Genomic DNA, 14,293 nt, shown 5'->3' with positions numbered 1-14,293 from the left:
TTATGTTTTAATAGGAAGTGTCGTCACGCCGCTGAGCCGGAGGTGGTAGTGGTGAATGTAGTGATGCTGTTGGAGTGCGCCAGCAGAGGATCGCTGGCTGGTCTGTCGAATCAAGTTTTCTGACATGGCTAACCGTACAGTGAAAGACGCGCACAGTATCCACGGGACCAACCCACAGTACTTGGTGGAGAAGATTATCCGTACTCGCATCTACGAGTCCAAGTACTGGAAAGAGGAGTGCTTCGGTCTCACAGGTGAGAAGGGCCACTTCAGGCAGAGAGCACCTCTTCTGTTCATTACTCTAGCCCCAGTTTTCAGTAAAAAGCGTTTTAATGTGTCGCTTCCCCTCTTTCTGCAAGTGCTATGCTCCAAATAGCTGCATTTAGTGCTCACATTTGCTTTCCACAACGCTATACGTCGTTCCTAGCGCCCAATACGTTTGAGGTGATCATCCACATCGCGGAGCAGTTTATAGATGATTACGGAATACTCCACAGTTAAAGCATCTGGGCGCACCTAGATCAACAAACGTCCAGGTCTTAAATGGCTTTAAACTATTCAGAAGTCGCATATGAAGGTACAGAAGAAGAGATACATGCAGGTCTTGACAAAACCTTAAGCGGGACGCCATCTACTCCGACACAAGTGTTATGGACCACTTCCATGAAGGGTTGAGTAAGGGTATGATTGGAGATCTAGTCTCATGTCTGTACACAGCTGGTGTTCTTATTAGCCCTCCTAGGGTTGCCATAGCTAGTGTGGCTAGATGGAAGAAGTTACATCACCGGCTGTTCGAGTGAAAGAAGACCTGTCTGCATGAGCTTGTGTCTTTTACAGTAGCTGTAACTCACGCCAGCCCAATGTATTTTGTTGTCTTATGAGAAGCTATATCGAGCAGTCTGCCAAGATATGTGCTAACCCCTGCTCCCAGGGTATCATGCCCTCAGTGTCAAAGGTGGGTACTGAACGATTGGCCGGTGGCTGAGGGACAGCTGTAGGCTGTTTTTAAGTCTGGCTTGACAGTGCACGTGTCTGAAAGGTCTACTTTGACCAATCCTTTAAACTATTCACAATGGGCCTTGACCCCAAGCAGAGGAGTATTTCTGTTTCATCGCATGTTATTGAGTGTTCGGTTTATGGTTGCACTTCATTCAATCAGGGATTTGCAGAGCGTGGCTATTCGCCCATGAGGGTCTCAAGGCGCTGAGAGAGGAAGGGGGGAGGGAGATAAGGATCAGTCGAAGAGGCAGGTCTTGAGGTCCTTCCTGAACTGAGACAGGGTGGGAGATTTCCTCAGGTGGATGGGTAGGGTGTTCCAGGTCTTGGCGGCGATGTGGGAGAAGGATCTTCCTCCGGCGGTGGTTTTCCAGATGCAGGGGACCTTGGCGAGGGCCTGGTCGACAGAGCAGAGTTGTCTGGCGGGAGTATAGAAGGAGAGTCTGTGGTTGAGGTAGGCTGTTCCGACGTGGTGTAGGGCCTTGTAGGCGTGGGTCAGGATGTTAAAGGTGATTCTCTTGTCGATAGGCAGCCAGTGTAGGTCGGAAGTGTGGCTGTGTCATGGGGCATTATTGAAGAGACGCGCGGAGGCGTTCTGGATGCGTGGTAGTCTTTTCCGGGTCTTGGCAGTGGTTACGGCGTAGAGAGCATTGCCGTAGTCGAGGCGGCTGCTGACAAGGGCATGGGTGACTGTCCTTTTGGCTTCGGTGGGGATCCACTTGTAGATCTTTTGAAGCATGCGTAGGTTGTGGAAGCAACCCCATGAGACCGCGCTCACCTGTCGGTCCATTGAGAGTGATGAGTCTAAGATGACGCCTAGGTTGCAGGTGTGGTCAGTGGGGGTGGGGGCGTTTCCGAGGGCAGAAGGCCACCAAGACTCGTTCCAGGCGGAGGGTGTGGCGCCGAGGAGGAGGACTTCTGTTTTGTCGGAGTTCAGTTTGAGGCAACTTTCTTTCATCCAGGCGGCGACTGCTTTCTTTCCTTCGTGGAAATTGTTTTTGGCGGTGGTCGGGTTGTTGGTGAGGGAGACTATCAGTTGGGTATCCTCTGCGTAGGAGACGATGTTGAGTGCGTGGCTTCTGACGATGGCGGCTAGTGGGGTCATGTAGAGGTTGAAGAGGGTGGGACTCAGCGAGGATCCTTTGGGGATGCCGCAGCTGATCTTGATGGCTTCTGAGAGAAAGGGGGGGAGTCGGACCCCCTGTGTTCTGCCAGTGAGGAATGAGGAGAGCCATTGCAGTGCTGAGTCTTGGATACCGGAGTCATGGAGGCGGGTGCGTAGTGTGTCGTGTGAGACTGTGTCGAAGGTGGCAGAAAGGTCCAGGAGGATGAGGGCAACGGTCTCACCTCGGTAGAGGAGGGTGCGGATTTAGTCTGTGGCGGCGAGGAGGGTGGTTTCGGTGCGTGATTGCTTCTGAATCCTAACTGAGAGGGATCCATGATGTTGTTGGTTTCCAGGAAGGGGGTGAGTTGTTTGTTGACTGCCTTCTTAATGACTTTGGCCGTAAAGGGGAGCAGTGAGATGGGTTGGTAGTCCTTTGGCTGTGGAGGAGGTTCTTTACATTTGAGAAGTGCATTGAATGTCACACAATTCTTTTTCTAATTTTATTCTTGAAGTTTTAGAAGAAGAGAAGTTGAGATACAGTCAAACAGCTGGGTATGAGTCACGTGTCGAGCACTACTGTGGGGTGGAGGGGCGATGGAGAAGAGGGGTAGACAAGTACTACAAGCAGGGTGTCTTATCCAGGTGACTGGTTGACACCTGTTCGGTAAAAGTCAATAAGGACGCTCAATGAAGGACCACACGCCAATTATGAATACAATTTAGCTTTACTAGAATTTCAGGTGAATATATGTATTTGCACATCAACAATAGTAGAATAAGAATAGCAATGAAAAGCATCTATTTATATATGAGTACACTACAAAGAGCATCTATGCATATATATAAGCAAAGAGTTCATTGACAGATACAAGCTTTGATTAACTGTATACCAAAATGCATCACAAAACGATGTTTAGGAAGCAAAATATAAACGAGTTGAATACTTCAGATTAGCTTTGATTAACTGCATACCAAAATGCATGTTTCAATTACTGCAGCAAGCTCACACTACGATGTTCAGAAAGCAAAATATAAACAAGCTGAATACTTCAGATTATAAACACAGTGCAAGCATAATAATCAATCATAAGAATAGAGCAGAGAAACAAAGGCATTTCATCCCTGTGTGGAACTTAACTTATTCCACGACATGCTGGGAAGCCCTCTACCGCCTGCTTGGACCTCTCTCCCCCTCAAGCGTCACGGTCTCTGAACAGCAAAACAGGGAGGCAGCGCTGGGCCATGGCAGCTTTCACAACCCCATCTGTGAGCTTCAAATCCCTCACCCGCACTTCAGTGCTTAAATAACTCAAAGCTTGGATTCTATCTCTTTCTGGCATTTTCTAGCTATGTTATCAGCACTTGTCTCTTGGCTGCTCTGCCCTCCCCCAGCCTTTGTTTTCATTCCATCTTCTCCCTTTACTCTCGTTCTCAAGGTTGAGACGGAGTCTCCTACACAAACAAGCTTGAAAATAATATCATGAACTTTTCCACGTTGTTCGGATGTTTCAGCAGGCATCACGCTCATCTACACTGCTCAAGCTAATTAACCCTTCACGTCACAATGTCTTCCGCACCTTTCCCTATACTGATAACAGGGCATGTCAATGTGTTGTACACAGTATGGGCTTTAATCAGTATCTTCACCACAATCAACAATGGCCAAAGTGAGCAGATAAACGTGTTAGGTTGCCAAACATTTTTAGGCCTAGGTGTGGGGTATTGCAGGGCAGCATAGACTTCGCTGGTGGTATCACAGTAAATCATGTCTTTAAGTCATTCATCCTTGGTGGGTGAGCAACCACTGCCTCAGCAGATGGCAATACAGCATTTAGGTAGCATTAGTGCCATGGCAGCAAAGCATCAGTGGTGGGCAGTAGAGGCTTAACGTAGTCCAGCAGGGGGACTGGTTCCAACTGGGGTTCAAGAATAGTGGAGAGTGAAGACAGAGTTTGGAGCCAGAAGTACTGAATGTTAAGACAAGCCCACACAAGATGTAGGAAATTGACGTGTGCAGAGCCGCACTTCTGGCAGTGGTGGGAACGGGTGGGATTGATTCTGGCAAGGCCCTGTGGGGTGGTGTAAGCGCGATGGGGGAATTTAAAATGCGGTAGTTTATATCTATGTTTTTTGGGGGGGATAAGCTTGGTTTGCATGCAGCAATGGGACCATGTCTTGTATGGCATGGGGTAACCCAGGTCGTTTTTCCACGCTGAGTGGGCTGTAGTCATGCAGGGCTTGAGAGCTAGGCAAGCCTTTTAACACCTGGAGGCTCTCAGCGGTTGTGATTGTGTGTGTCAATGGGGCAACAAGGGAACCCTGTCACGTAACGTGTTGTGTAAGTGGCGGAGTAGGAAATGGTCCATATCTGTGGATGTCCCAGAAGCAATTAGCATGTATTGTGTGATGACATGTCCATCTCGGAAAAGATCCCCAAAGTATTTATAAGGTGTGTTTCTGTAAGAAGTGTTGAAAAAGGTTTTCTTGGGTTAAAGGAAGCCACAGATTATGAGGGAAAGGTAATGCCGGAGAGTAGAGTAATCGCCCACTGAAATATCTGCAAAGCTCCACCCAGGCCCAACTAGTATGGGGCAACGTTTGAATATCAGGATCTCTTTGTAGGCCCAGAGGCAGTTCAGAGGAGAGCAAGATCTTTCCAGCCGGATCCTCCTCTGGCCTCGTGTACGGTAGGTGGGCATTGTGGTGGTACCAGTAGTATGTGAAATAACACTGCACAACTAGAAAGTACAAGTTCACATTAATTCTTGATCTCATAGATGCATAGTATAGATAAAGCAATCGTTTTCAGTTTTGTTTTCCACTGCAGCAATCTTTCTAATGTTTTAATCAAAGTACAAGACCGATTTTTTTGCCTTGCCAGTGCACCTCCTGCAGACATCCTTTAACTGTTTATTGTAGAAAACCTATTGTTTCCAACACCAATACTTAGAGAAGGTATTTGGTTAGGCTTAGCGTTTGTTGGCATTAGCATTCCTGGCAAGCTCATTTGTTTCCTTCTAAATTAATTGCTTCATTCCTCTTCTTGCATTTGTCCTTCCCCTGCAGCCTAGCTTTTTACCAGTCCATTTGATTGGGTGACATGTTTCCATCCACAGTTCATATCAGGGGATTCATTTTTTGAGCACTCCCTTCGAGTGCAAGTGGTTTCTATCTTCCTCTCTCACTACCATATGCTACCACCCCACCCGCACTTAGACATCCCCACCACTCTATTCTGTGGATTTTGCTGCCTACTCGATCTGTAAAAGTGCAACAGATTTGGCTTGTTGACTTAAGATCAGCTTTTATCAACTTGTTATTCTTTTATCTCCTGCCTTTCACAAGAGGCAGCATTTTTGGCATGGGGGTTGCTAGAGGTAAAAGACCACTATAAATAGTGGTGATTGTGGCTACAGATGCCTGATTCCCTAAGTGAATGCTCCCAGTTTTGAGATTCAGCTCTCTGGATGTCGGTGGTCGCTGCTACTGTAGGCACATAGATTTAGATTGATAATCTTCTTGAAGGTGGCCTTTCTGACTCCCTTTGATTTCATGATCTCAGGCTGCTATGTGAGTATCTTTTTTACGGAAGTATTGCCAGTGGCATGAAGGTGTCAGATGACATACAGTGTACATTACCCTGACATTATTGACTTGAGTAAATTACTTAGCTGAAATGGCAGTTTAAAAGAAAAAGTGTCTGGTAGAAACAAATCGTCAATAAATGACAATGTTGTGCACTATTCTTTTCTCAAGTATGTCAAGAGTATTGAAATTGCCAACGACTCTTAATGTGAGTAATAATTTTCCCTGGCATGGGATTCTTAATTTTAATTTAAAAGACTTGTTGCCTAATTTAATTCAGAAAGAGACTATCTATGTTTTTATAGACATTTGAGTACCACCTTTTCTTTTTTATAGATTCAACAACAGTTTATGTTGAGGGAGTGTCTGTTAGCCTTGTGTTGTCCAGGTGTTGATAGGTTTCAACATGCAATTAGCCTTGGTCCGGTAGTCACAACATTTATATAGTAGTCTAGGTGTTAGCAGTGAGAGAAATGATAAAAAGAAGTTGAATATATACATTTTAAAGATTTGGATGTACTCAACTTAAAGCTTTGTAGCAGCTAAATAAACCATGAAATTATGGAGCGCTTGAACACAAATGAGAACAATAGTTTGTTTATGAAAACACAATTACATTGAAACTTGAATGTGAAGGATGGACATGGAGCCAAGTAAGATTCATTTTACTTAAACTTAGAACAATCTTTCTAGTGAATTTTGGCTCCTACTTCAAGCAATTTGTTGAGAAAAATAAGTCTTGCCCATTTCTGTAGATCTGTGGGTACATCTAGAAAGGCACTTTGCAATGACAATAGTGACACAGAAAGCATCGATGCAGCAAGTACCCCCCTGCCAACCTAATATCCTCTCCTTTGGTTTAATTCTTCTTAGTAAGGAGACCTAAAAGCCCAGCCGACTTACAAAAACCCTCTCCACATGAAAGGAGCAGTTTTTTAATACCAATATGCAATAAAAGTGTTATATCGTACCCTTTTCCTCCTTCTGGGAGTAGGAGTTTGGTCTGCCCAATTTACAAAATAGAGCCAATGTTTGACCCATGTAACAAATGCATGATACCATTGTTAGATATTCTTTTAATCAACGTCCGTCCAGACAGACCAAAATATGATCCTGGTTGAATAGATGGGGTTTCATCCTGGCTTCTAAATAGCGGATAACTGCCTTATGCATGACAGATAAATTGGTTTAACAGAATTGCTATTCGTTTAATTTTTAGATCTACATAGTGCATTTGATATGGTTGATAGGCACACACTATGGAAGAGGTTCTAGCTGATAAAAATCCTGAGGGCCTTACTCTCCTGAATAATTGCAACACCTACTACTGTGGGTGCAACTATGGTCTTAACAAAGCTGTCATCTTGCCCATTGTTACTCTCATTATAGCTGGTAGACTTGTGATGTGTTCTAGAAGACAGGATAATTCACTCCTAGAATTGGTGGTTGATTTTTTAATTGTTTGCTTAATGCAGACAATATTATATTCTCAGTTTGACTAGAGTAGATCTTTAAAAAAGTGTCACACCTGGAAACATGCATGGAAAACATTAAACCCTTTTTTGTTTTAGAAGCACTAATCATCTTTCCCTGAAAAATTTAATTATGAAGAACCATTGCTTTTTTTGCTTCACTACTGGTAGACAATGATCAAATATTCAATTATTTGGAAATCAATTTCTGTTTCGTCTTGTCCTGGAACATTCATATACATAAAGTGATTATCAATGCTTTAAAAATGTAGAGGTATAAATATCTTCTTCAGTGGTATGGGAATGCAAAATAGTTTGGCACTGAAAGAAATGTACTTGCCTAACCGCACCCCAATCCTATTTAATGATGTAGAATACCTTTGATTTTTCTTTTAAGATGGGTCAAAAGAAGTTGAAGGATTAATATGAAACAGTTCTTTGCCATCCCTAATAGCTTCTCTGGAGGAAGCCTCAGTGAGTGCAGCAGCTGACTCTGCATCACTATGCTTGAAGTGAAGCTTAATTTTCACTCCACTCTAGTGAGATTTTAATCAAAACTAACAGTACTCAAATATTGAGGGTGGCCTTTGATTTAATAATTACCTTCAGAACCAAACTCAAATCATTGCTTCAAAAAATTAGTTTTTTGACTGATAAATTGCATTGTTATAATATTGCAAGACTTCAGAAATACTATGTGTTTACTTACTATGAACATAAAGGGAGAAGGTTGTCTTTAAAACTCAAAATGTTCCCAATGGGGAAATCTGCCCCTTGAAGTACACTTGTATAGTAATAGAGGCAAACTGAAGGAGACGCATATTTGCAAACACTTTGGTATTGGTGTACAAAACTTGACATGTCTTATTTGCATGTGAGAAATTGCTTGTTTATTACGGTATATTTAGTAGACCGATTTTTAAACGAGGGCTTTTTTGTTAAGAAGGCAATGCCGTAGAGGCAAAGTTAGTCATAGAAAAATTGGGAAAAAAAGGCATTTCAAGTTTATAGAGATCACTGGTGGCTAACTCCCTTGTCCCACTGGTGAACCTGAAGAACAGGTGGCAGTGTAACTTGGGAAAGCTAGATGTTGACGAATGGGCTGGAGCTAAAATGGCCTTAAGATTTCTGGTGCTATCCTCATGCCCCAGGATCATCCAATTTTAATACTTCCATGGCATTATCACAGTCCACCAAGATTGTGGCGCATGGCAAGAGCACAGGCCCTCAACTAATTGAAATGGAAATCATCACCAGGCACCTATTTTCACATGTTTTGGGATTGCCCTGTAGCATCTAGATTTTGGCAAGTGATTGCGGACACTGTTGAAAAAGAGGTGGGCAGGGGAGTGAACTGAAAGTCTAAAAGTATGTTGCTGGGAATTATCAAGGATTGAAGAGGCTTCCACATTACTAGATACTATGTTGTAATAGACCTATTGACAGTTAAAAGAAACTTGCCATGAAACTGGCGCACATAAGAAGCCCTGACAATGAGAAACCAGATGTGAAGCATGGACTTCTGTGCAAAAACTGACGAGTCAGTGTAAAAACCAAGATGCTTAAAAAAAAAAAAAAGTACACCAATATATGGGGGTCAATGGTAGGACCATTCTCAAATTGTAGCATATAATTACCAAAATTGCAGCTCATGACGTTCGGAGATTATGCCCGACCTGCTTTCCGCAACAAAATATTCGCCATGATGGACATTGGTATTTTGGGGAAAATGCAGTGTTAATTGTGCAACCCGTTACAATTGGGTTTGATTTTGCAGCACCAGAGAAAATGTAGTGTGGGAACCCAGCCCAGTTGTATTCTGGTGGAGCCGATATTTAGACTGGAATTCCACTCTACCTGATGCATTTTCAGGGCCTACGTCTACCAGATATTAACACCGCATCTGTTCTCCCTTGCTTTGCACATGAAATTGAGGTTAAAGATCCTATGTATGCCCCGTTATTTATTGTAGCTGACTAGTGTTTGAATAACAACAGACCGGATGTTGGGATTAGCGTAAGGACCTGTTGCTCAGTTTGCCATGTAAAAATGCCCCACTAGAACAAATCTAAAAATAGAGTATCAACAGTAAATACAATTTCAGAACTGATTGACAGTCACTATGATGAAATGTTTTATTTTTTTTTGGTTGATGCTTGTTCAACTTCTGTATTTATTTTGATGCTTTTAACAAAGATGGTTTAGTATAATTCTCTCTGTGATGGCTGTCAAGCTAGCAACAAGACAGGAAGGCAGCCAAAAGCTCCCCTAATACCACTTCCAGTTGTGGGGACACCTTTTCTGAGGATTAGGATTAATGCTGTCGGTTTCCTGGATCCCAGACTGACTTGGGGGACACGTTCATCCTGGTTGCAGCAGACCATAAGACAGGGTACCCCAAAGCCATACCTCTGAGGATGGTAACTGCACTCGTGGTGGCCACAACCACGCTTGGTACTTGAAGACCATGTGGAATGAGTGTGGGTTTACCTTTAAGTTTACCAGCCCTGATCGCCCCAAACCAATAGTATGGTTGAGAAACTCGAAAAAGCTTTAAAATGCATGATCATGGGCTTTGATGAGATGGGTCATCTTGCTGCCACGTAATTTTCTTTGCCTACTTGGAGGTTCTTCAGAAGGGCGTGTGCTCCAGCCGCTTTGAGCTTCTACATGTGTGCTCTGTGAGAGGTCCATTGAGTCTTGTCCATGAAAGATTGTAGAAAACTTTAAAGGAACCCAAACAGCACATTGTGGATTATGTGGTAGGCTTCTGCTTCGGATGGCAGAGTACATGAAGATAGCCACCGATTTGTTGTAGTCAACAAGGGATCCATGGGATTTGTCTTTAAATCACACTTATGTCCCAGTCTGCTGTTTCCATAGACTCATTGGTCGTTTGTGGCACTACTCTCACTTAAATCTTTAAAAATCAATTTCTCCTGTCTCCTCTTGTTGTCTCTGTCATCTTAACTTACTCTTAAAAGTTTCCTCTCTTATTTTAAACATTTCTGGAATTTCTTTTCAAGTGACTTTCTCTACTGTGTATGCTTTGCTTAAATACTTAAAACATTGACTTTGATATATGCAGGCAGTATAGGTAGGCGTGAGATTTAGACCATGACCCTGGGGCTGGATCAAGTTACTCTATACTAACCTGATAGCCAGAGTTAAGCAGGGAGCCATGTCTCAGCTAGATGTAGCCCATAGAGGTGCCTGAGATAGGGCTGCCTTCTCTCGTCTTTGTCGTTCATCCTGACGATGGAACGTTTGGCGCTCTGACTCTGAGAACGTATGAATAAAATGGGTGATTAAAACGGGGAGCAGAACACATGTAGTATTTGATGTATGCTGACAATACGCTACTATACCCGTCTTGTCCGAAGAAGGCAATCCCTGCCTTATTTTGCAAGCTCCAACGTATAACTTAAATGCAAAAAGGTATTATTTGGCACTGTCGTCATATGTCAGAATGCCGTAGTGGAGTTGCTGGATGTGGGAAGCGAACAGATTCAGCTACCCGGGGTTACAAATAGCACACACCATACCAAAACTAAAATCACACCCTGGGCAGAGTACTTGAGTGGTTGGTGACATTGGTTAAATCCTGGAATAAACTCCCAATATCAGTGATGGGAAGGGTAGGCAGTGGCAAACATTGTCTTCCTTCCCTGGTGCCTGTACACCTTACAGAATTCCATAGACCGCATTTCACATGATACTTTCAAGATGCTAGGCACACTGCTGATTTCCCTAGTGTGGACTGGGAAGAGGAGTAGGGTACGGCTAGTACATATTAAGAGGGATACAGTGGAAGGTGTCCTGGGGCGATGGGGTTAGTTATGCTACTTATCCGCACAACTCCAGCACACAACCCAATGGTGTGCGAAAGGAGACAATTGGGTAAATGCACTGTTGAGGCGCAAGGTAGAGACAGAGAAGCTGCCCGGCTGTCTGATGCAGGTGTCCCTCCAAATTATTAGGCACCTAGAAGTTGTCCCCATTGTGACAATAGTGTGGGGCACGGTGGTCACAAAATTGCTAAGTAAACCACCGCTCTCTGGATTGCTACCGTTAGAATGGGTCTAACCGTTCCAGGATATAGAACAAGAGACCAAAACACGACCAATGCTTTTATAACCTATACTGATGCTTGTACAACTTTAGGGGGAGGCCAAGACCAATTCCTTCAGTTTGCAGAGCTGAGCATAACAGCCATAGAAGTCTGGACAAAGTTCCTGAGCACACATAAAGTATCTGCCATGCTAGAAATGATTATAAAGGAAGGTGGGAGCTGTTACCTGATTTCCAGGCTATACAAATTCCCTGAAAGAAGAAGAGTGAAATCATTGAGGGTCGTCAGCAAGGTGGGAGGATGACCGGGGGACCCTCTACTGGGTAAGAAATTGATGGCAGCCTGTGTGTTAGTTTTGATTTTTATCTCATTTATAAATAAAGACTTTGAAAAATTGCCTTTGACGTAAGTCTGACTGCTTTTTATCAAGTTGAAAGAGACTGATCACCTCGTTATTTTACTAAATTTGCGTAACCTCTGGCAGGTGGTGGCCTCATCCTTTGAGGTAGACAAATTTCCACGCCAAATAATAATCCACTATCTGCAGATAGTATTATTAAAGGTTTGTTGGAGAAATTGCAGTCTTACAGTTTGTGAATGCCGAATTGATAATGCCTTTGAAGGGAATATGAAGCAGTGCTTAAAGAACTTAAACTCTCGTTCTGTAAATCAGCACTGTCTTTTAATAGCCATAACATACTGTGTGGTGAACATCTGACTTACTTCAAAGAAACATTGTGATAGATGAATGTCATTTTACAGATCTGTTCTTAACATGTATTGTTTTATATTTGAACTGTCTTGTGTTATAAAAGTGACTTTGTGTGCTGCTGTATTTATTTTGTTCAAACCAGGCTAGATCATATGCCTTTAGTGCATTTTTTAAATCCAGATTTTTTCCCTTTATACTTATATTTTGCATTCTCTGCTTGCCTCACTTTAAGAGTGTTACTTGCCCTGGTATAGCTCAACAGTATCCTTTTGCTCGTCTTCTTGATTTAGCACACCACCTACCTTATTCTGCTCCTTCCTAGACTGCACCACTTCTTCTCTCCGGATTGATTTATCGCTTTACTCGATGGAGCAAAGTGTGTTATTAACATAGTGTGATCTAATTGAAGACTTCTCTTAAGTAATTCACTTAGATATCCAATAATTATCAATAACTAAGGTTCATATATGCTCTTTATGTGCTATTCATGTGCCATTCAATTAAAAAGAAGACCTATAACTGTTCCTCACACATTGTGGAAAGGAAAGTAACTGTGTTTAGTTGTATTATCTGAATGTGTTAATCAACTGATTAACTCAACCTTTTAGTTTCGGTTTTAGTGGGTCTGGATGCTAAGACACTTGTGGCTATTTTTAGATGACCTGATATTCTAAATTAATTCACTGGATGAGATAAAATACTTTTTGCTTTTGTCTGATTGTGTGGCTATTATTTTGTATTCATAGTTTCTATGTTTTTAAGGTGTACATTTTAATTGCTTTATTTATACTGTAAAGCATTTTACTGATGTTAAGTTGAAACTGTATACCCGTTCTGGGCCTTTGATCTGTCAACGATGCTGACCGTGATGATTTTTTGTTTCCTAGCTGAGTTGGTTGTAGACAAAGCCATGGAGCTGAAATATGTTGGTGGTGTTTTCGGTGGGAACATAAAACCGACACCCTTCCTGTGCTTGACACTGAAGATGCTACAGATTCAGCCAGAAAAGGATATCATCGTTGAGTTCATCAAAAATGAAGATTTTAAGTAAGAAGATAATACTGTTTACATTAGATGGCACCATATTACAAATGGGCATTATTGGTATTTTCAGGACATGCATTTTAAAATACTACAATCTTTGTGATAAACTTAAAAATACAAAATATATTGGTATAAAACAAATTGGGAAGTCTACCTGTAATTCTTAGGGGAAATGGGCTAAGATGCCTGTATACTGAAGAACAAGTGATAAGGTCAAGCAGATTTAAAGATAAAGGTTACTATCAATGGAAATTATGTTGACTCCAGAAAGGTAACATAGTGAGACTATCGCCAGTGCCTTTTGTGATAATATTCTAGACCTTTAACCAAAATCATGTGCTCAACGGAGCAGGTGACTAAACACAAGTGGACTAGAAGTATCTGTGGAGTAGCGCTGATAGAAGGTGCCAGTGAAATGAGAGAAAGAGAGTTTCATTCCAAATAAGAGCTCCCTTCAGAATAACAGGACCAACAGAAACTAGGAGCACCACAACAACCGACAGTCTGAATGCTATGAAAGTTTCCCAAACGACCTATCCCCATTATAAATTAAAACATGAGTACACTTAAGGATGTAATGGACATAATTGTAAAAAAGTACACATCCCAAAACTCCCTTACTATAATAAGGAAGAAAAGTGTAGAGTGAAAATCAAAGAAATATAAAAAGGAGCTAATACAGTTCAGAGTCTTAGAACTTCACTAGAATCTTGACTAGGTGATTGCTGTGGATCCTTGCTGATGTATCAGTTGTGTCCCTGAGAAACAAAGGGCGCTTTGAAGATGATTAATTCTCTGAAGAGGTCAGTGATTTGAACCCAATCCCCTCAGGATCATTAACAGGTTTTGGAGGCACATGATCTCCTCCTATATACACACCAGTATCTTTAGAACTCTTCTCCCGTAAACAGTCGTCCTCAAGATTGAAATCACTCGAACTCTGTCATTGACCAAGCCAGGATAGATGGGTGGATCAAAGAGCCATTCTGGCCATTGCTGAGAGGAGTACCCGAATTGCTCAAAATGTTTGCTTGTTGGCTAGTGATACAAACAACACTGCTTCTGTCTCACCTTCCTCTTCTTTCTAACAACATGCAATCCTTTGACGTTCTTCTAATATGTGCTGGCAAAGTGAATTTAGATTCCTCTTTCATTAAATTTTGTGGTTTCTTAGACAAAACCCAATCCCCAATGCCTAAGTCATAATTTTTTTGCACTTTTCTGGCATTGTAATACATTTTCCCTTTCTCTTGTTTCTTCTGAGTCCTTACATGTATCTTACCCACAACAACCCCTGAATCTGGCCC

General features: G+C 42.3%; 1 protein-coding gene across 1 annotated transcript in view; it reads left to right on the top strand.

Moving 5' to 3' along the window:
* Positions 1-18: 18 nt before the first annotated feature.
* PRPF38A (pre-mRNA processing factor 38A) overlaps positions 19-14,293 on the top strand; it is a 94,460-nt gene continuing 80,185 nt past the window's right edge. The window contains exons 1-2 of the mRNA XM_069232669.1: positions 19-254; positions 12,830-12,989. Coding sequence (XP_069088770.1) covers positions 125-254; positions 12,830-12,989 — 290 coding nt within the window. The 5' untranslated portion in view covers positions 19-124. The remainder of the gene's footprint in view (positions 255-12,829; positions 12,990-14,293) is intronic.

Source organism: Pleurodeles waltl, chromosome 4_2 (assembly GCF_031143425.1).
Source record: "Pleurodeles waltl isolate 20211129_DDA chromosome 4_2, aPleWal1.hap1.20221129, whole genome shotgun sequence".
In the NCBI taxonomy this organism is placed as follows: Eukaryota; Metazoa; Chordata; class Amphibia; order Caudata; family Salamandridae; genus Pleurodeles; species Pleurodeles waltl.
Note: the sequence above shows the minus strand (reverse complement) of the source record. Positions and strands in the feature narration are given on the sequence as shown.